Consider the following 20,903-nt stretch of genomic DNA (forward strand, 5'->3'; position numbering starts at 1 on the left):
ACTGGAATAGTGATCGTCATAATTGTAGAGGTGGAAAGTTGCATATATGTAAAGCCTTTGGATACCCTCAAAAAACATCTCAACATGTCAGTAGCCTTTTCCAAGGTTGAAAAGGACTGAAAAGTGACATCTGAAATAAAAGCAAAGGAAACTATATTATGCTGCCATGAGCTTAGTATTACAGAGCAGTTCGACACTAAACTCATTGTCTGCTTGGGTAGAGATGATGTTGCAATAGGTGATTATAATGACAGTACTCTATTATGCTGCTCCACAGTGTGAAATTCCCATAGCATTGTAGCTTGTCTCTCATTAGGTCAGCTGTGGCTTGCAATGACTGTGATTGAATGTGGCAGCCAATGCTGCATGATAGTTGCTCCTGTTCTCATAGTAAATGACAAGGTTCTGCATCTGCCTGTTTGCCCAGGCCCTGAAAAGGCACGCCCTGCCAGTGCTGGATTGATGAGTTAAGACTATTGAAGTGGTCGGTATCTTCGGTAGCAATGACTATTCAGACTATATTGGATCTTATTGCTTTTGTTTTCTTTGGCCAGCTAGTTTGAGCTTGAGGCTACCTGTCATGATGTTTACTACGCTTTGAATTGATAACTTTTTGCTACTTCATTCCTTTAACATACTAAAATGTCTTAGGATGTTCTTCAAGAATGTTATAAAGTGACATTAGGCACTGAGCCACATGAGATATTGGGGCAAAGATCTTAGCACATCAGCCCATGGCTTTGTGACTAAGATTGAGGATATTCAAGAGACTGGAATTAGAGGAGATATCTTGGAGTGTGGTGCGACTGGAGAAATTTAGAGTTGGGGAAAGGTAGGGATATGGACTTAAAAATCGGGGATGAGAATTTTAAAATAAGAGTTGCTTATCCAGGGGCTAATGTAGGTGAATGAAGAGATGGGGTTGGTAAGCAAACTTGACTTGCTTCAAATTAGGGACTTAGCAATAACATTTGGATAACTTCAATTTCCAAAAAGAATATGGAAGGCTGGCTAGAGATTAATTGGAATGATCAATACTCTGGATAAGAAAGGTGAGATGGAGTCAGGTGATATTACTGGTCATGTAATAGGCAGCCTTAGTCCAGTTAGGTAGTCTGAAGTTCAAAATGTGTTAGAACTAACTCCAATATTGTGATCACACTGCAGTCAGGGAAAGGAATGGACTCAGTAGGTGGGGAAACCAGTTTGTAATGGAGACTGATTTGAAGTCAACTAATGGATGTGTCTGTAGACACAGTGGAGAAGCCAAGAGATAGTGTTGAGGTGGAAATTGGTGTTGTTAGTGTCTCGTGAAACTGGAATTGTGCATTTTGGATAATGTTACACAGGACAAATCTGTAGAGAAGGAAGAGGACAGAACTTGAGGATAGGCCCGTAGGGAGCAACAGAAGTGATGATGGAAGTGTAGGCTGGGAAGTCATTGTAGGTGGTTCTCTAGGTACAATAAAATAGCTAAGCACCAGCTAGATAGTTGGAAGATATTGGAGTAGGATGATGTGATCAACTGTATCAAAGGCTGTAGCTGACGGGTCCAAATATGTGGAGATGGTGGCTGGAATCACCCTCTACCCACCAATAAAACTGGGCAAAGTCAATCAGAAAGGTGAACAATAAGAGAAAAATCACCCTTGTTCATGAAAATATTAAAATATATAAGGGCTGCTTCTCCAATCAGGAGGTGTTTCTCTCTTGCACTTGCCGATAGACTCAACTGTGTCTCATAAATCATTGCACGTGGGAGAGAAGCAGCCTGGGATTGGAGGTCAGAAAGTGAGTGGCAACACCAAAGTCTGCACCCTGGAATCGTAGCGGACAGAGTGTCTCTGTAGGGGAATAAAGAGAGACTCAGGTCAGGCAATTAAACATAAAAGAATACCAAGAGTTGGAATTTGGGGCTGGTGTGTGGGAAGAGGAGAGTTGATAATAAGTGGGGTAGATGGCATCATTACTCTGCTTCTGACTGATAAATTTTTTATGAATTTGCATCTTTTTAAAGCTGATGTTATGTTGGCTCAGTGAATGAGCATTTCCTTTTGTCATTTCAAAAATATTCTTAACTGCTTTATTTAATGCACTATTGTGCAATATGTTGTAATTAACAATGGTCTTTCTGTTAACCTATTTTGCAGTAGTGTGTTAACTAGCTCTCAAAAAATTAGATTTGTAACCTCTGAGGAGTCTTTTTTCTTCTTATCCTTGCTGTTTTAATGTGTTTCAAATGCTTGGTTCGGTCTGGTTGGAATATTCTGGCTTTATGCATATGTGATGAAAATTCATTAGCTGATACCTTATTGGTCCACTGCTGGTGTATTTAGGGTGATGACCTTTTTGTGTGTAGTGTGTATCAGTTTTTTTTAAATGTTGCAAGGTTGTGCCTGTTGTTTTCTTGTGCCAACTTAATTACTGCTGTCTTCTTTGAGTTGAAGTCCTAAGTTTAATGGAGAAATAATTATTGGGAGATAATTTTTTTCTAATTCTACTACTGAATCCAAGTAATCCATTCACTGTCTAAAAATCTATAGTAATACATAGGAAGCCCTTTGGTACTATTTAAATATGCTGTATTCCCAGATTGCCATGTATGTTTGCATAAGTTGGGTATGCTTTTTACTCATACATTGTCCCCTTTGATTTGGGAGTTAAAATGCATTGTTGAATTCAACGTTATTTTTATTATTCCTAAGCATATCAGTAAAAATATGGTCTGTCAGGTTGGGGAAATTTATTAAAACTATTCAGGCAACTTGCATTTGCTTGTCTGTTTCTATGTTTGTCGACAGAATTTCAATCACCTTTGAAAAATAATGGTATTGGGGATTGCTGTGGTTCTTAAGTAAGCAACCTCTATAAAATGGTATGTGCTTTTAGTTAAACTGGGGCCTTTCTGTGTTAAAGGGTTCAAATCAATGCACAGAATTTTCCCCTCCCTAGTATGATACAAGTAATCATGACAAAGATGGAAATATAGAGGAAGAATCCAATGTGGAGAATTTTTTCCCCAATTTTTCTCCGCTAGTCATAAACAGAGACTTCATAATCTTGCCATTTCCATATATTTGCATCTCATTAAAGTCCGAACTCCTTTGATTTTTGAAACCAAAAGTTGCTGGAAAACTCAGCAGGTCTTGCAGTATCCATGAAGAGAAATCAGAGTTAACATTTCAGATGCAATGACCCTTCTTTAGTATTGTTCTGAAAAGATACATAAATCAAAGTGAGTACCTGGTGGCTGCAGCTCACAAATCCCAGGAAATTGCTTCTTCACACCCAAGCCTTTGCATGGTCCATTATCCTCCTCGAGCTGCCATTCACACAAATCAGTGTTGGCAAAGTGTCAGCCTCACGACATTGGCATGCCTCCTTTTGGGCCAACTCTCACACCAATTCAGTCCTTTAACATTTTGTTTGGAGCTCAGGGACACCAATATCTTGCATGTGTTTGCCAGATTGATTTGCATGCAGGAGACACATACTCTATACATCTGCGCAAGATGTATCTTGTGGCTTTTAGCTTGTTTTTTTAGTGCTCATTTGCTTTGCACTTATTTGGATGTTGCCAGTCTCTCTCTATTTAGCATTGCTTTCTAAAACCACTTACCTGAGTACTAGGATGCAGTGGCCAGCCTCTGCATGACTTGCTTTGCGTTTTTAGCATGGGGAAGAGGAAGGTAGTTTGTGACAGTGGGGAGCTGTCAGGGATGTGAACACATTGTTGAGGAGCACCATGTAACGTTATGTTGTACCTGTGCATTTGATAGCATTTTACTCGGTAAACACACTACATATATTTTAAACAAAATGGCATTGTCAAAGGGAAGCAGCACTAAGTAGGGTGAAGGGGTCTATGGTCAGTCGGGGTAATGACACAGTCAGTCAAAGGGCTTGTTTGATAATTCTGTCGGAGTTGCCTGTAGTTAGGTGCTTAGTCATAACTGAGTCTAAGATCTCTATCCTTGCAGTAAAAAGATTGGACTCCAGTCAATCCAGCTGGCCAAGTAGCGTGGGGATTATACTTTGGTTTGTCAGAGCTGTGAAGATGCCAATCCAGGTTTGGGTCATGATTGTTCTGGAAGTTTGGTCAATACTGGTTAGAGCTTACTTGGGCAGTCCAGGGAGTTTTGGAGAAAGCAAGCAACTCAGTTCTGGGGATGGGCATCATTTTCTCAGATATCTGAGAGAATGGTGAAAGTGATAGGGGAAATTGTAGTTCGTAAGAAAGGACCTCATAGTGAGTAGAAGAGGACTGGGAGCTCTGAAAGGGAACATTGAAGCAGTTCACTGTAACTCTGGCCTCTATGTGGGGATGGTACAAGGCCATGGGAAGCCATTGGAATTTCCAAAGTTGTGGGCGTGTTAATAATTTTTTGAAGGGGCTCACTGAATCTGAGAGGCTAAAAGATCAGAAATGTGATGCTGGAAAAGCACAGCAGGTTAGGCAGCATTGGAAGAGCAGGAGAGACCTAAGCCCTTCATCAGGACTGTGACGGGGAAAGGGGCTGAGAGATAAATAGAAGGGTGGGGCTGGGGGAAAGGTAACTGGGAAGGTGGTAGGTGATGAAGGTCAGTGGGGAGGGTGGAGCAGATAGGTGGGAAGGAAGATGAATAGCTAGGACAAGTCAAGAGAAGGGTTGGACCTGAGATGAGGTGGTGGCAGGGGAGATTTGAAATTGAGGTGGGGAGGGAGATAAATCTCTGCTGGTGGGGTCTGATTGTAGGTGATGGAAATGGCGAAGGATAACGTGCTGTATCCGGAGATCACTGGGGTGGAAGGTGAGGACCAGGGGTGTTCTATCTTTGTTGCCGTTGAAGGGGTGGGGTTCAAGGGCGGAGGTGTGGGAAGCGGAGGAGATGTGCTGGAGAGCACTGCTGATCATGTGGGAGGGGAAATTGTTGTTCTTGAAGTAGGAGACCATCTGATATCCTGGAATGGAATTGCTTCTGCTGGGGGCAGATAAGACGGAGGCAGAGGAATTGGGAGTAAAGGATCACATTTTTACAGGAGGCGGGATGGGAGTTGGTGAAGTCTAGGTCGTTGTGGGACTTGATGGGCTTGAAATAGATGTCCTTGTTGAGTCGATCACCAGAGATTGAGATGGACAGGTTCATGAAGGGGAGGGAGGTTTCTGAGATGGTCCAAGTGAACTCAAGGTCAGGGTGGAAGGTGTTAGTGAAATTGATGAACTGTTCAACTTCCTCATGGGAGCATGAGATGGCACCAATACAGTCATCAATGTAGCGTAGGAAAAGGTGGGAGATGGTGCCAGGGTAACTGGACTATTCCATGTACTCTACGAAGAGCCAGGCATACCTGAGGTACATGTGGGTACCCAATGCTACCCTTTTGGTCAGAAGGAAGTGGGAAGATTCCAGGGAGACATTGTTGAGGATGTGGACCAGTTCCGTCAGTCAAATGATTGGCACCTCTTCAAATGATAAGTGGAACAATCCATCATCCACAGTTACCTCAGCACCATCCCCCACATTTTCCTCCACCTTGTGCTTGCATGAGGAGGTTGAACAATTCATCAACTTCACTAATACCTTCCACCTGGACCATCTCAACATCTCCCTCCACTTCCATCTTTATCTCTGGTGACCAACTCAATACGGGCATCTATTTCACACACCTCCCCACCCCCACCCAACCAACTCGCCCTCCACACCAGGCACCTTCCCTTGCTGCCACAAGATGTGTAAAACCTGTGCCCAGACCTCCCCCCTCCTCTCCTCCATCCAAGGCCCCAAAGAACCTTCTCACATCCGGCAGAGATTTTTCTGCATATCCACCCACCCCATCTACTGTATCCTTTGCTCTTGATGTGGTCTCCTCTATATCAGGGAGACAGGGCACCAACTCGCGGGGTATTTCAGAGAACAACAACTCTGGTACAGACACACCAAACAACCCCATCACCCTTTGGCCGACCACAAGTGACCCTTGTTCAGAACTAATGCCAGCTAAGAAAAGGTCCTTTACATGTGCTGAAGATAGGGCACAGATGGGCCAGATAGTAAGGGAATGAGTGATAAGTGGAGGAAGTGGACGGCACGGTGGCACAGTGGTTAGCACTGCTTCCTCACAGCACCAGGGTCCCAGGTTCGATTCCAGCCTCAGGTGACTGTCTGTGTGGAGTTTGCACATTCACCCTGTGTCTGCGTGGGTTTCCTCCGGGTGCTCCAGTTTCCTCCCACAGTCCAAAAATGTGCAGATGAATTGTTAGGTGCGGGGGTAAATGTAGGGGAATGGATCCGGGTGGGTGCGCTTCGGTGGGTCGTTGTGAACTTGTTGGGCCGAAGGGCCTGTTTCCACACTGTAAGTGATCTAATGTAATCTAAATATCCAAAAGGAGAGGAAGACACTGAATCAAGGGGATGGATTATCCTAAACGAGGGAAAAAGAAGAGGTGATAATGTGGACGATAAGTAGGTGAAAATGGGTGGCTCAGCTGAAAGCAGGTCATGTGATGACAGGGCCCAGGTGTAGGGGTGGGAAAAGGACAGGGAAGAAGGTGTTCATCATTGAACTAAAACCATTGAATTCAATATTGAGTCCTGAATGCTGCATGATCCACAAGCAAAAAATGAGATGCTGTTCTTCTAGCTTGCACTGAGCCTTGCGGGAGCACAGCAGTAGGCCCAAGACAGAAAAGTTAGCCAGGGTACATGTTAAAGTGTTAAAATGGCAGGTAACTGGAAGTTTGGGGTCATTTTTATGGACAGAATGTAGCTGTTCCACAAAGTGGTTGCCCAGTCTGCGATTCATCTCCCCAGTGTACAGGAGAGCAGTGAATACAGTAGACCAGATTGATTGAACTGTAGGTAAGTTGCTGCTTAACCCCTGAAAGGTGTGTCTGGAGGCTTGGATAGTGAGGAGAGAGGAAGTAAATGGGCAGGTAGAAGGTATTGAGTTACACCTTCTACGATTGCATAGTAAGGTCCCATGGGGGTGTGGGAAGATATTAGGATTGGAGCGATTATGGACTAGGGATTCCCTGCTTCCTGCTACTGTTCCCAATACCGTCTAGGTGCAATCCCCACATCTATAGCCAGGTGAAGGAAGCTTGCCCTGTGGGCTTGCAAGACTTAGGCAGTCATATCCGTGTACCTTTAGGGCTAAACGGTCCAGACCTTTTTCACCGTCCTTGCCTTGCAGGTTTTTTTATCATAGGCAGGGGAGAACTAAAAGGTCCAGCACTTCTGGTGTGTCGTGAGAAGAACCTCTGGGCGTCACTGGCTCAACAGTATTTATTGCCTGTTCCTAGTTGCTCTTGAGAAGATGGTGATGATCTGGCTTCTTGATTCACTGCAGTCAATGTGCTGTAGGTAGAACCACAATGCTATTAGGGAGGGAATTCCAGGAGCTTGACCTAGCGACAGTGAAGGAACAAAGGTGTGTTTCCAAGTCAGGATGGTGAGTGGCTTGGAGGGGAACTTGCAGGTGGTGGTGTTCCCATATATCTGCTGTCCTTGTCTTTCTAGATGGAAGGTATTGTGAGTTTGAAAAGTGCTGTGTAAGGAGCCATGGTGAATTCCTGCAGAGCACCTTGTAGGTGATACACATTTGCTGTTGTTCAGTGTTAGTGGATTGGATGGTTGTGCATGTTGTGCTAATCAAGGTTGCTGCTTTGTCTTGGGATGATGTCCAGCTTCTTGAGTATTGATGGTGGTGCGCACATTTGGACATATGGGAGGTTTCTAACAGATTCCTGACTTGTGCCTTGTTAGTGGACAGATGAAGTTGGGAGGTAAGTTACTCATTGCATAATTCCCAGCGTCTGCCCTGCTCTTGTAGCTGCTACACTTATATGGTGAGTCCAAATCAGTTTCTGGTTCATGGTAATCCCAGTATATTGGTTCAGTAATGGCATCATTGAATATCAAGGGGTAGTGGTTTGCTCATCTCTTATTGGAGATGGTTATACTGTAGCTTCCCCCCCAACTTATACTATAGGCCCCCCAACAGCCAGTGAGACATTGAAGAACATATATGTCGTAAGGTAATTAATGATGCACTGATAGCAGGGTTATCATAGTGGGTGATTTTAACTCCCTCAGAGCAAGAGGTTTAGATGGGGCGAATTTGTTGATTGCATCCAAGAGGATGTTTCTTGAAACACTTAAGGGGGGGCCATACTGGACCTTGTATTAGGTAATGAGCCTGGCCAGGTGACTGACCTTTCAGTGGGAGAGCATTTTGGGAACAGTTATCAGAATTCCTTAAGTTTTAAGATAGCTATGAACAAGGATAAGTCAGGACCTTGCAGGAGGGTACTAAATTTGGGGAGAGCAAATTGAGGCAGGAGCTGGGGAGTGTTAACTAGGAGGAGCTATTATATGGCAAGTCCACATTTGAAATGTGGGAGTTGTTTAAAGATCTGATGAAAATTCAAAATTGACCTGTTCCAGTAAGGAATAAGGGCACGAATGGCACGATAAGGAACCCTTAGAAACCAATGGAGGTTGTGAATTTAGTCAAAGGGTAAAAAGAATTATCGGTAATGTTTAGGAAGCTGAAATTGGAAATGGTCCGCATGGAATATGAAGAAAACAGGAAAGTACTCCAGCAAGGAATTCAGAGAGCAAGAAGGGCCATGAAATGACCGTGCAAGTTGGGTTAAAGAGATATCCCAAAGTATTCTATACATACATTAAAAACAAGAAGATAACTGTGGAGAAGGTAGGACTACTCAAAGATAAAGGAAGGAACTTGTGCTTGGAGGCAGAGGATATGGTTGAGATCCTAAATGAGTAATTTGCATCGATATTCACTCAGGAGAAAGATATTGAGGAGAGTGAGACTTGTTTGGAGCATGCTAATATCCTAAGGCATTTTGAGATCAGAAAGAAGTGGTGTAGGGCCTCTTGAAAAGTATTGAGGTGGGTAAATCCCCAGGGCTCGATGGCATCTACCCCAAGTTATTGAGAAAGGCAATAGAGGAGATTGCTGGAGCCTTGACTAAGATCTTTGTATCCTTGTTAACCACTGGAGAGTTCCCAGACAACGGGTGAGTAGCTAATGTTGTTTCTCTGTTCAAGAATGAAAGCTATAAACCGATGAGTCTTTCATCGGTGATTGGGGAGCTATTACAGAGAATTCTTGGGGATAGGACTTACAAGCATTTGGAAAAGGTTGGCCTAATTAGGGACAGTCGGCATGGCTTTATGGGGGGCAGGTTATGTCTTATTACTTTGATTTGAATTTTTCAAGGAGGTGACAAAGGTGATCGATGAGGGTAGAGCAATGTTGTCTACATGGATTTTAGTAAGGCTTATGACAAGGTCCATCATAGTAGGCTTATCTGGAAGATTAAGGTGCATGGGATCCACAGTGACTTGGCTGCGTAGATTCAGAATTGGCTTGCCCATAGAAAGCATAAGGTAGTGGTGGAAGGGTGTTTTTCTTGCTTGGAGGTCTGTGACTCGTGGTTTCCACAGAGATCTGTACTGGGACTTTTGTTTGTGATACGCATAAACTTGGATGAAAATGTAACCGGGTGGGTTAGTAAGTTTGTAGATGATACAAAGATCAGTGGAGTTGTGGGTAGTGAAGAAGGTTGTCAAAAGATACAGTGGGATATCGATCAGTGGTAGAAATGGCAGATGAGTTTAATCCATCTAAGTATGAGGTGCTGCACTTTGGGAGAGCAAATGTTAAGAAAAAGTATAGTTAATGGCAGGACCCTAAACAGCATTGAAATACAGAGCGATCTTGAGGTTCAAGACTATAGTTCTCTGAAAGTAGCCATGCAAGTGGATAGGGTGGTAAAGAAGACTTACGGCATACTTGCCTTTATTGGTCAGGGAATTGAGTACAAGAGGATGTTGTGTTACAGATTTCTAAGACTAGTTAGGCTATGCTTAGTGTATTGCGTTCAATTCTGGTCACCACATTACAGGAAGGATGGAGCTTTGGACAGCGTGCAGAAGAGGTTTACCAGGATGCTGCCTGGATTAGAGGGTATGAGCTATAAGGAGAGTCAAGCAAAACTCCGGTTGTTTTCTCTGGAGCAGCAGAGGTTGAGGGGAGACTTGACAGAAGTCTATAAAATTGAGATACAAATATAGGATTGACAGTCAGAATCTTTTTTTCCCAGAGTTGAAATGCCTAATGCTAGGGGGCATGCATTTAGGACTTTTAGAGAATCGCCTCCAGAGTATTTGGGCTAGTCCTTGCAAACAGCACTTAGCCTTATCTGAAGTCACCGTTTTTTAAAACAAAATACATTTTATGTCTTGCTCTTAAAACCTAGTAAAATCAGTAATAATGCTAGAGATTTTAGCCCAGAACACCTGAGAATATAAACACAACCAGCATTTAAAGACTTAAAACAGTTAAGAGATGGCTGAAATTTGTTGGGAGATGTTCCAAATTAATAACTAAATGAAGAGAAGCAAGCAAAAGAAAATGCAAGGTGTGCTATTTAATTTGATGCTGTACTGATCCTTTTGAGGATGAGTTGGGCTCTGAGTATTTTTAGTCCCCTAGTTGGTTCAGGTTGGGAGCTAACAGCACATGAAATTAATTTTTTTAAATAAGTGGGACAATTTTGCTTTTATCATTCTTATCATTATCATTAAATTGTGGTAGTACTTTGTAAGCATGTGATTTTCTTAATTATTATTTAATCTGTACTTATGGGGGAAAAAAGCACATGCTTCAGTTTACTTTTGTGCTTCTTGTGTCTGGAAGAACTACTTTTGGTATGTGAAATATTTCTAGATAAAACAAGTACAGGATGAAGAAAGAAAACAACTGGTTCAACTTCGAGATGTATTAAAAGCAGGGCTACAGGTAGAACAAAAAGAGGTAAGCAATTTATTTTATGCTGTAATACACGTGTGTGTCTATGCATCCCTATTGTTCAAGTTATTTGTCACTTTGGTGTAGTTTGTATAGAGAAACGTATCTACATATTAACCGAAGACAAGTCTGTCCTAATTTTACAACAAATGTTAAAATCCAGGTGTCCTTAAATTACAGTAACAATTGTTTCCAAAATATTCAGATGTCTGAGATATTTATGTCCATAAGAATGAATTGAATGATATTCACTGTTTGAGTATTATGAAAATATTAAAGCTACAAAATTAGTGATGCAACAGACATTTTGTTGGGACGTTTCTGTGCTACCAGAAAATTCCAAATATACGTTTTGTATCTCCATTGGGTTAAATACTTTTGGAAATTACAACATTGTTTTGATTTCTACCAGTTGGAATTGATTAAGAATATAAAATAGAAAAATAACAATTTTGAATTGGCTTTGATTGATATGTTTGTATTTCAAAAGTCTTTCATCAAAGTGATTCATTAAAGTATTCCTCAAACACCTTAAGTATTTCAATCTTTATTGACTTTCACAGTTGGATGAAGTTAGAGCAAAAGACATCATGTGCAAACTTCATTGGGAATGTTGCCTTCTATTTAACAGCACATATAGTATATTAGACAGTTCATGTTACAGCACTAAAACTATAATATGCTTGCACCCACTGCCTGGATTTGTTTTTTTTCTCTGCTATTTGTTAATAGTGCAAAGGTTTACACCCCCACTTTGAAAGAGGAAAGTGAATGTTGGAGGGAGTATGTCCACATGGATAAAGGACCTGCTAAGTATAGAAGATGCTGGAAGAAAGGGGACATTTTTCAGGATGGAAAAATGTCACTCGTAGTGTGCCACAAGGATCAGTGCTGGAGCCACAATTACTTACAATATGTATTAATGACTTGAATGTTGTTATGGATCAGACCAAACCCCCTTAAAATATTCAGAAGATAGTCTAGACAGTAACTTTTTCATGTTTTAAAGATAAATATAAGGTGTTGTTATCCAGATGTAATTCAATTGGTCAATCTACCGGATTTAAAGCAAAACGCACTTTATTCCTCAACACAACCTGCCTAAGGATGTCATCAGTGGCCACTGCTCAAACCTGGTGCTGCTGGAACTGTAGTACTACTGGCAAATAAGATTGGCTGGCAGCTTGTAAAGGTGGTAAATTAAGTGTCCTTGGGATATAATACTGGCTAGCCTGCAGCCGTTTAATCTGAGATACATTCCTGCCAACTCTCATCCCAAACCCAAACATCTTAAAAATCCCATCTGTATGTTCACAGTGGGTTTTAATTTGCATGGAACTACATCATTCTCTGTTTGTAATGTGTAGAGAATTCCTGAGGCTATTGATGCTTGAGATATTCTGTAAATGTTACATTTGTCTATGTATAAGTTATCGATTAGGTTATATGAATGCAGTATAACAGATTTCATTTGGTGTTCAGTAGACATGATACACAATGTCTTATATTTGTTATGTTATTAATGTGATTTGCTAAATTTCTTGTAACTGATCCTTTGTTTCCTTCCAAAATGCAATTCACTTTATGATCAAAGTCTAGGAGAGTAAGTTGTTCCTGTCTTATCTAGTGTTTACGTGTTATTTGGTGATAGTTTATTGTTTAATTTTGGTCGGATGATATTTATTTTTAAGTTTTATTTGATTATGTTGCCTTAATATAAATATGTGCTGTCCATATTTTGAAACAAAAAGAAAACAAAACCTAGATATTGTCAACTTTGGATTTTGCTGGTGGTGTTGTTTTTTTTAAATTAATTGGCATAATTTGCAAGTTAATTTCTGATCGACCTGCTGACAATTGTTACAAAGTTTTGTTTTGTAATTTGTTGGTTTTTTTCTTACAAAAATGCATGAGCTACTTTTGTATTATTGAGTCTAGATCCTATTGTGCAAGCACTTCCCTGAAATCTTGATGCAAATTAAAGCTATTTTTCTGATTTGCATTAAGTCATAATGACATACTTGCAGTCTTTATTGCAAGAAGTAGAAGTTGGATAGGTTGCCAAAGAAAATTTCCATTACAGTGCTAGTTAAGAAAGTTAACAGTGGGAAACCAGAATTAGCTCGCCCAACATCTGTTGTAAGAAAATTGCTTGAGTTTATAAGGATAAGTTGACTGAACACCTTGAAAAATCTCCAGCTGATCAAAGAGCTAGCATGCATTTATAGAGGATATGTTATTGTTGATTGAATTTCTTGAAGGGAACATCTATGGTATGATGTATGTGAATTTCACGAAGGCATTTGATAAAGTCCTTAAGTGATTTTTAATTAACGGTCGTGGAGCTGAAGGCAAATTATTTTCTGATTAGGATATTGGCTGAGCAGGAAACCATAAATTTACTAAAATTATACCTAGACTCCAAAGGTTAAATGATGGAAGTAAAGATACTCAAACTAGGGTTATATTTCCTAGATTTTAAATCATTTGAGGTGATCTAATTAAAGTTTTTTAAATGTTAAGGGAAAATAATATTGTTAGTTGGGAAAGTCTAGAGCTAAGGGTTGTAGTGTTAAAAATTGAAGCCATGCTTTTCGGGAGTGAAATTAGGATTTTTTTTAATGTGAAGTGTGGTAAAAGTTTGGAACTATCTTTCAGAAATTGCAAAAAGTGCTACAATTATCAATTTTAGAAGTCAGATTGATAAAATTTTTGTAGCCAAAAATATCAAAGAATATGATTCAAAAGCAGGTGTATGGAGTTAGCTTGCACCTCAGCTATGATTTCATTGAATGGCAGAACAAGCTTGAGGGGCTGGATGCCCTACTCATCAGGAAACATCATTATTGTTGAAGCCCCATAAATTTTGTGATGTATCGAAACTTGGAATGGGTTAGCACAACTTTTAATGTGATTATCTTGACTATCTTGCCTTTTCAGGGGAATGGAAATAAAAATGCTACAATTCGTGAAATTTACATATGGTGGTATTTGCTCATGCTGTAAACAGCTCAAGAAAGTTTAATTTATAATTTCAGCTGAAGATAGAGATTATGTGTTATGACATTTTTGCAGTCTGCCCAATACTTATGTGAAAGACAATAATTAGGCTGAAATTATACTCCCATGATACGTGTCAAATTGCACAAGTCCATATTGAAATGAATAAATTCAAGCTACCTACATCTCACATTAGCAGATCTTCTACAGACAGTTCAGCAGAGAATAATAAATCTTGTAACTAAGTTTGAATTGTGAAAAAAGTGACATTATGTATTGGTAGATAACGGAGCCCGTTATCAAAAAAAAGGTGAGATAACCAGGCAATCATCAGTGAAGAGAACAGGGTTAGCAATTTAGGTGTACCCCCTCACTCTCCTTCCTTTGACTCACATTAAGATAGCTAATTTGATTACTCCTCAGTATGTAATTTCAATTAATACTCTTCTTTAGGATTCACAGGTTCGTCCAAGTACAACATACAGCTTGCATCAACCTCAGGGAAACAAGGAACATGGAACTGAAAAGTGTGGATATCTGTATAAAAAAAGTGATGGGTAAGTTGAAAGATGTTTTTTCTAAAACATTGAACCACTTTAAGAAAGTTGTGAAGGGTTCTATAACCATGTTGGAAACACTTCCCAATTCATAAGAGCGATAGTCCATTAAAACTGCCACAAAAACCAAATATTTCTTGAAAATTGACAGAACTGGGTAGAACTGGAGCTACAACGTAATAGTCTCAAATGTAGAGGCTGAAAATGATCCTGTATTCAAAATATGTTATATTTTCAAAGATTGCTGAGACTTGGATTAAATGCAAAATGTGCAAATTTAATGTTAATGTATTTTATTTACAGAATCAGGAAAGTGTGGCAGAAAAGGAAATGTACAGTAAAAAATGGTTATCTTACAATATCACATGGAACGGTATGTTAATGATTTTGTTTCATATCATAGGAATTGGAGAACTTTTCATATCATCTAGTTGCTTTCTTTAATGTTTAAATCTGTGAGCTACTGAAAATTTGGCCAGATATCTAGTATTGTATCCAAGTCTCATTACTTCAGTTTTACTTGAAGCAACTTAATGGATAAATAAGTGTCTTTTCAAAATTTTGAAGCATACCAGCATCTTTTTTGAAGAACTAGCAATGCAAATGTGGTACAAAGGTCATTAATTGTCATGATTTAGAGATACCGGTGTTGGACTGGGGTGTACAAAGTTAAAAATCACACAACCCCAGGTTATAGTCCAACAGGTTTAATTGGAATCTGAAAGCTAGTGTGCTTCCAGTTAAACCTATTGGACTATAACCTGGTGTTGTGTGATTTTTAACGACATTAATTGTGGTTGCTTCAAGTGTAGATTAGAGTGTATTAATGACTTCTGTTTACAGATCTGTGTAAGAAACTGAATTAAAACTCTTATATCAAAATTTAGAATAAAGCAGTCCAAAGTCTGCCTAAATTCTCTAAACATTGTAACATTTTAACTGATTGCTATATGTAAAATCATTGGAATTATACCTGGAAAGTCCCAGCATTGATTATTTCTAAGAAATAAAAGGACCACAATTTCTGCAGCAGATCCAAGTTAATGAAAGTATGTGCTGCTTTATTTTGAGCTTGGTGTGATGCTTTGTTCAGTTGAGTCCACTACTGAAACTGCTCTCAGATATAATGACTAGAGACTTAGCCTTGATGGGCTAGATTTTCTCCCCAAGATAGCATGACATTGAAAATTTCCCAGTAGCCACACCCACCTCAGTTACTAGCGCACCTCCAGACTAGGCATTTACTCTGGTGACTTAGGTGCAGGATAGAGTGGGGACCACTGCTCTGGATGCAGACTGGAAATTGGCATAAGGGCTACTGACCACTGAGGCTGCCTAATTAAAAGGATCACCTCAGGTGTCTGAGATTTGTCCCAGTTAGGCCATTCTGTCATTCCCCACCCACTCCCAGTGCCAGTTCCATACCAACTCCTGCCCCTTTTTCCCCCAAACAGCCTTTTTATCTCCATGCAAACTTAATGCCAGCTTACGTCACCTTCTACCCTTCTATCTTCCATGTCAAGACAAACCTCATAAACCATGATAAAATGAGTTAAAACAAAGATTTTGGAAAATTGATTCTTAGTCCACATCTTGAATTGGATGCCTTCTCGTTTATTTCCTTCATTATGCTTTTGCATAATCCTTCACTGAGTGAGGAGGCACCTGATGGTCCTAAACTGAGGTGAACAAATTATATATTAATTCAGCTTTTACTTTTTCCAGTGAAGGAGTGTCTGTGGTGGATTTTGCCTTTTGTTGTCACTTGGCTAAGATTTAAAACTTTTCTTGAGAATGTTGGCCAAGTATCTGAAGAGACAAAGGATTGTCAAAATGCTGCACCAATAGCTAGGTCTGATACTGTAAAATGCACAGCTTTTCTTGTACTATTCAATTGTACAACTGTAATGTAAATTAATTTAATTGCCTGCCTCTTAACAGTAGCAGTGATTTTCTGAGGGGAACATTTTGTGTTTTGTTTTACTAAGTGAAGAGTTCTTAAATCAGTGAAACTTGTAGTCGACTGGTTAAAAATTGATCAAACCGTACATGTTAATAAATTGCCACTTGTCATTAAGGTTAATGTACTTTGATTCAAATGCTCATTCAAGCTTGACTGAAATATGATCTCAGCAAAATGCATGTAATTAAAACCTAAACATTTCTTCTTGTCTCTGTACAAGCAGTCTGATTCTATCTACTCACAATCTGGTTCCTTTCCAATACTTCTGTTTATTTGTGCATAAAGAAGTGAATAGACTCACTCTTGCTATGAACTAAATACTTATTTGTTTGATGTGTCCAATATGTGTCCATTGAAAGAGGCATTAAGTTAAACTGTACCCTCCAATTTTAAGAATGCCTTGCCAGTGATGGAACCAAAATTGTAGCATTCAAATGCCTAACCACAAATGTGTGAACTGAATATAAGTATGTACTTGGAGCATAATTAGTGACAAAACACTGTAAAGTGCTAACAAAGTTGCATTTTTTCAACTATTGTAACTCAGATGTTTTTCACAGTACACTGTACTAAAAGGCCAATTGGCATATCCTCCACCTTTATGCTATAATTATAAGGAGATGAAAATGGATGGCTTGAAGTTTCTATCATAGAAGGTATCTTGTTCACAAAAATCTGAGTTAGTAGTGTCTACGAACATGTCATTAAGATGTTATGTCACTCCATCATAAAAATGTATTTTTGCTAGATGTTGTTCAGAAATAACCCAACTACTGTTTGAAGACAGCTACCTGTTTATCACAGGAAATATTTTAGTGTTTACCACTTAAGGTCACTGAAGTGATTGTAACAAGGTCAGCCAGGTGGACCTCATACAATGAGTATCCTGATTAGGGCTGTTAATGTCGTCCAATCAGGGAGCACTGGCTGACAGATACGAACAGGAACATCAAACCTGTTCACTGTGAGTTGGCTATGAGGAAATTGGACCAGTGTCAAGGACTCTCCACTTGTAAATACAGGGTGACTTGATGATGAGATACTGGCCTCTCTAATTATTTCATTGGCAACAGGAGAAAAGCACGCTGCTAAAAAAGTCACTTGCATCCATCATCTTTGAGTTGGGGTAAGCATTTTTGGCATCATGCCATTATTTGGGAAGCTTGACTCAATCAATCCTGCTATTGAAAACTTGACCCAGTGCAGAATGCGTTATTTTTTCCAGGCAAGTGACATTGGGACAGATGAGAAGCAATGAGAAGTTCCCCTATCATCTTGTACACCCTCAGCTTTGTTGGTTATCAGGAGCCTAACTTTTCCTGAGGCAACAGATACTAAAACCTTTCAACTGTTGACGGATCTGGTTAAGGACTGTTAAGACCCCAAGCTGTCTCCAATTCTAAGATGGTATTTAGTTTTATTTGGCAATTTGAGAAGCAGGGGACTCTCAATCAGGACTCTTGACTAAGATCACTGGTAGAAGCATGTGACTTTGGTTTAACCCTTAATGAGATGCTGAGAGATCATTTGCTATGTGGGATTAATGATGTAACCATGCAAAAGTGCCTACTAGCTGAAGCCCAAGTAGATTTCAAACAGGCCTGCAACTGGCTTTATCACTGGAAAATGCAGCAAGTGGAGCTTGTGAGGTGCAGGGTATTCCGGTGGAAGTGGACATCCTCATCAATTCAGCTGAACTTGGGGAACACTACTTGAGTGAAGACCCCAGAACAAAGCCAAGCCTTAACCAAATGGTTATAATTTTCTTCAGGCTTTGGGCTGGCAAGCCATTGTCATTGCTGCCACTATGTGGATTCAAAACTGCAAAAGAATCCCATTGGACCTAAATGGAGGAGGACAACTGATAGGCTGGTATCCAGGAGAATACACACCCTGGAAAGTCCTTACTACCATCCACTGATGGTAATAAAAGGCACAGGCCCAAGCCTGATGAGGCGAAGTTAGTTGAGAAAGATTCACGTAGATTGGATCAACATTTTTCAATTAGAAAATGGCTGCCTGAGTGAAGTCCTAATTAAATGCTGTAAAGATTTCAGGAAGATCTAGGAACTATCAAAGGAGCTACGGCCACCTTGCGTGTTGACCAGGAAGCAATCAATGATTCTGCAAGGCCCTTGCAGTGCAGGCAAATGTAGAGAAAGAAGTCAGAAGGCTGGAAAGCAAAGGAATCATCAAACCAGTCCAGTTTGCTGAATGGGCAGCTCTGGTCATACCGATTGTGAATCCTGACAGGTTGGTTTGCCCTTGTAGGGATTTTAAACAATCTGATAAAGACCCAATCCTTTGCACAGAGGATTTATATGCAAAGCTGGGAGGGGGATTGTCCTTCACGAATCTGGACATGAGTCATGCGTACTTGCAATTGTGGTCAAATGAGGTTTGACAGAAGTATGCTACAGTTAAAATCCATAGGGTTTGTACTAATATATAGGGTTGCTATTTGGGGTATCATCAGCCTGTGCAAGTTTTCACTGGAGAACATTTTACAAGGTCTAACCTAGGTCGCTATTTATCTAGATGGCATGCTAGTAACAGGGAAAACCAATAAGGAGCACTCTGAGAACTTGACCATGGTCCTTATATGTTTCTTCCGGATGGGCGTACACATTAGAAGGGAAAAATATATGTTCCAGGCATCCCAAGTGATCTTCTCGCATTACAGAATCGTCAAGAACAGGATACACCCATTGGAAGATAAAGTGACAGTGTTCAAAGGTGCCCCTGCTGCCACATGTACCGGAGCTTTCCTTGGCCTGGTGAATTTATTATGGAAAAGTCACATATAACCTGGCCTCCATCCTTGTGCCAACCCTTAAATAAAAGTCAGCCTTAGACATGGTTGTGTAGCTGAACCATAGCTTAAAAGAAAGTGAAGAAATAGCTATGATCCTCTGAGGTGTTGGCATACTGATCCTAAGTGAAATCTAGTATTGATATGCGATGCCTCCCCCATGACATTTGAGTAGTATTAACTCATATGTGGCCCAGTGGAGCGAAACACCCAATAGTGTATGCATTCAGAACTTTGGTTAATACAGAGCTTAAATAAGCCCAGACATAAAAGGAAGATTTGGAGTTAGAAAGTTCCACTAGTACCTTTATGGATGCAATTTTGTAATAATGACAGACGACAAGCTCTTGCTAGGTTTATTTTGAGGACAGGGTCGTGCCATTCATAGCTTCAGGCCGAATTCAGCAATGAGTCGTAATACTAAGTGCGTACAATTACAAGTGGGAACACTGACTGGGAGACCGAATAGCAATTGCAGATACATTGATCCACCACTGTGGTTCCATCAGTGGAAGAGTCCGTAATGATTTAAAATTTTTTGAATACATTATTTGTTTGTGGGAAATAATGTCTCACTAACGTGATCAAGTTTTTTTGAAGATGTAATGAAGAGAATTGATTAGATCAGAGTGGCAGACATGATCTATATGGACTTCAGTAAGGCACTTGACAAGGCTCCTCATGGTAGACTAGTTAGCAAGGTTAGATCACACCAAATAGAGGGAGAAGTAGCTAATTGGGATGCAGAACTGGTTCGAAGGTAGAAGACAAGTTGGTGGTGCTTTACAGACTGGAGGCCTCTGGCCAGCAGTGTGTCACAAAGATTAGTGCTGGGACCACTGCTTTTCATCATTTACATAAATAATTTGGATGTGAACATAGGAGCTATGGTTAGCAAGTTTGCAGATGACAACAGTGTAGTGGACAGTGAAGAAGATTACCTCAGAGTACAGCGGGACCTTGATTAGTTGGGCCAGTGGGCTGAGGAGTGGCAGATGGAGTTTAATTTAGATAAATGTGAGTTACTGCATTTCGGAAAAGCAAATCAAGGCAGGGCTTGTACACCTTGATAGTAAAGTCCTGGGAATGCTACTGAGCAAAGAGACCCTCCTTGGAGTCCAGGTTCATAGTTTCTTGAAAGTGGAGTCTCAGGTAGACAAGATAGTGAAGAAAACATTTGGTACATTTGTCTTTATTGGTAATTGCATTGAGAATAGGGGTTGGGAGGACATGTTGTGGCTGCATAGGACATTGGTTCGGCTACTTTTAGAGTACTGCGTGCAATTCTGGCCTCTCTCCTAGAGAAAGGATGTTGCGAACTTGAAAGGGTTCAAAAAAGACTTACAAAAATGTTGCCAGGGTAGGAGGGTTTGAGCAATAGGGGAGAGGCTGAATAGACTGGGGCTATTTACCTTGGCTTGTCAAAGACTGAGGGGGTGACTTTAGAGAGGTTTATAAAATCATGAGGGGCATGGATAGACTGAACAGCCAATGTCGTTTCTTTGGGGTTGGGGAGTCCAAAACTAGAGGTCATAGTTTTAAGGTTAGCAGGGAAAGGACCTAAGGGGAAATGTTTTTACAGAGGGTGGTGTATGAATGAAATGAGCTGCCAGAGGAAGTGGTGGAGGCTAGTACAATTACAATGTTTAAAAGGCATCTGGATGGGTATATGAATAGGAAGGGTTTAAAGGGATATGGGTCAAATGTTGGCAACTGGGACTAGCTTTATTTAGGATATCCAGTTGGCAT

At 40.4% G+C, this 20,903-nt stretch overlaps 1 protein-coding gene across 1 annotated transcript in view; it reads left to right on the plus strand.

The window, feature by feature from the left end:
* asap2a (ArfGAP with SH3 domain, ankyrin repeat and PH domain 2a) overlaps positions 1-20,903 on the plus strand; it is a 195,080-nt gene that overhangs the window by 110,205 nt on the left and 63,972 nt on the right. The window contains exons 9-11 of the mRNA XM_072561420.1: positions 10,742-10,828; positions 14,276-14,379; positions 14,683-14,752. Coding sequence (XP_072417521.1) covers positions 10,742-10,828; positions 14,276-14,379; positions 14,683-14,752 — 261 coding nt within the window. The remainder of the gene's footprint in view (positions 1-10,741; positions 10,829-14,275; positions 14,380-14,682; positions 14,753-20,903) is intronic.

The sequence above is a fragment of the Chiloscyllium punctatum genome, chromosome 3, assembly GCF_047496795.1.
Source record: "Chiloscyllium punctatum isolate Juve2018m chromosome 3, sChiPun1.3, whole genome shotgun sequence".
Classification (NCBI taxonomy): Eukaryota; Metazoa; Chordata; class Chondrichthyes; order Orectolobiformes; family Hemiscylliidae; genus Chiloscyllium; species Chiloscyllium punctatum.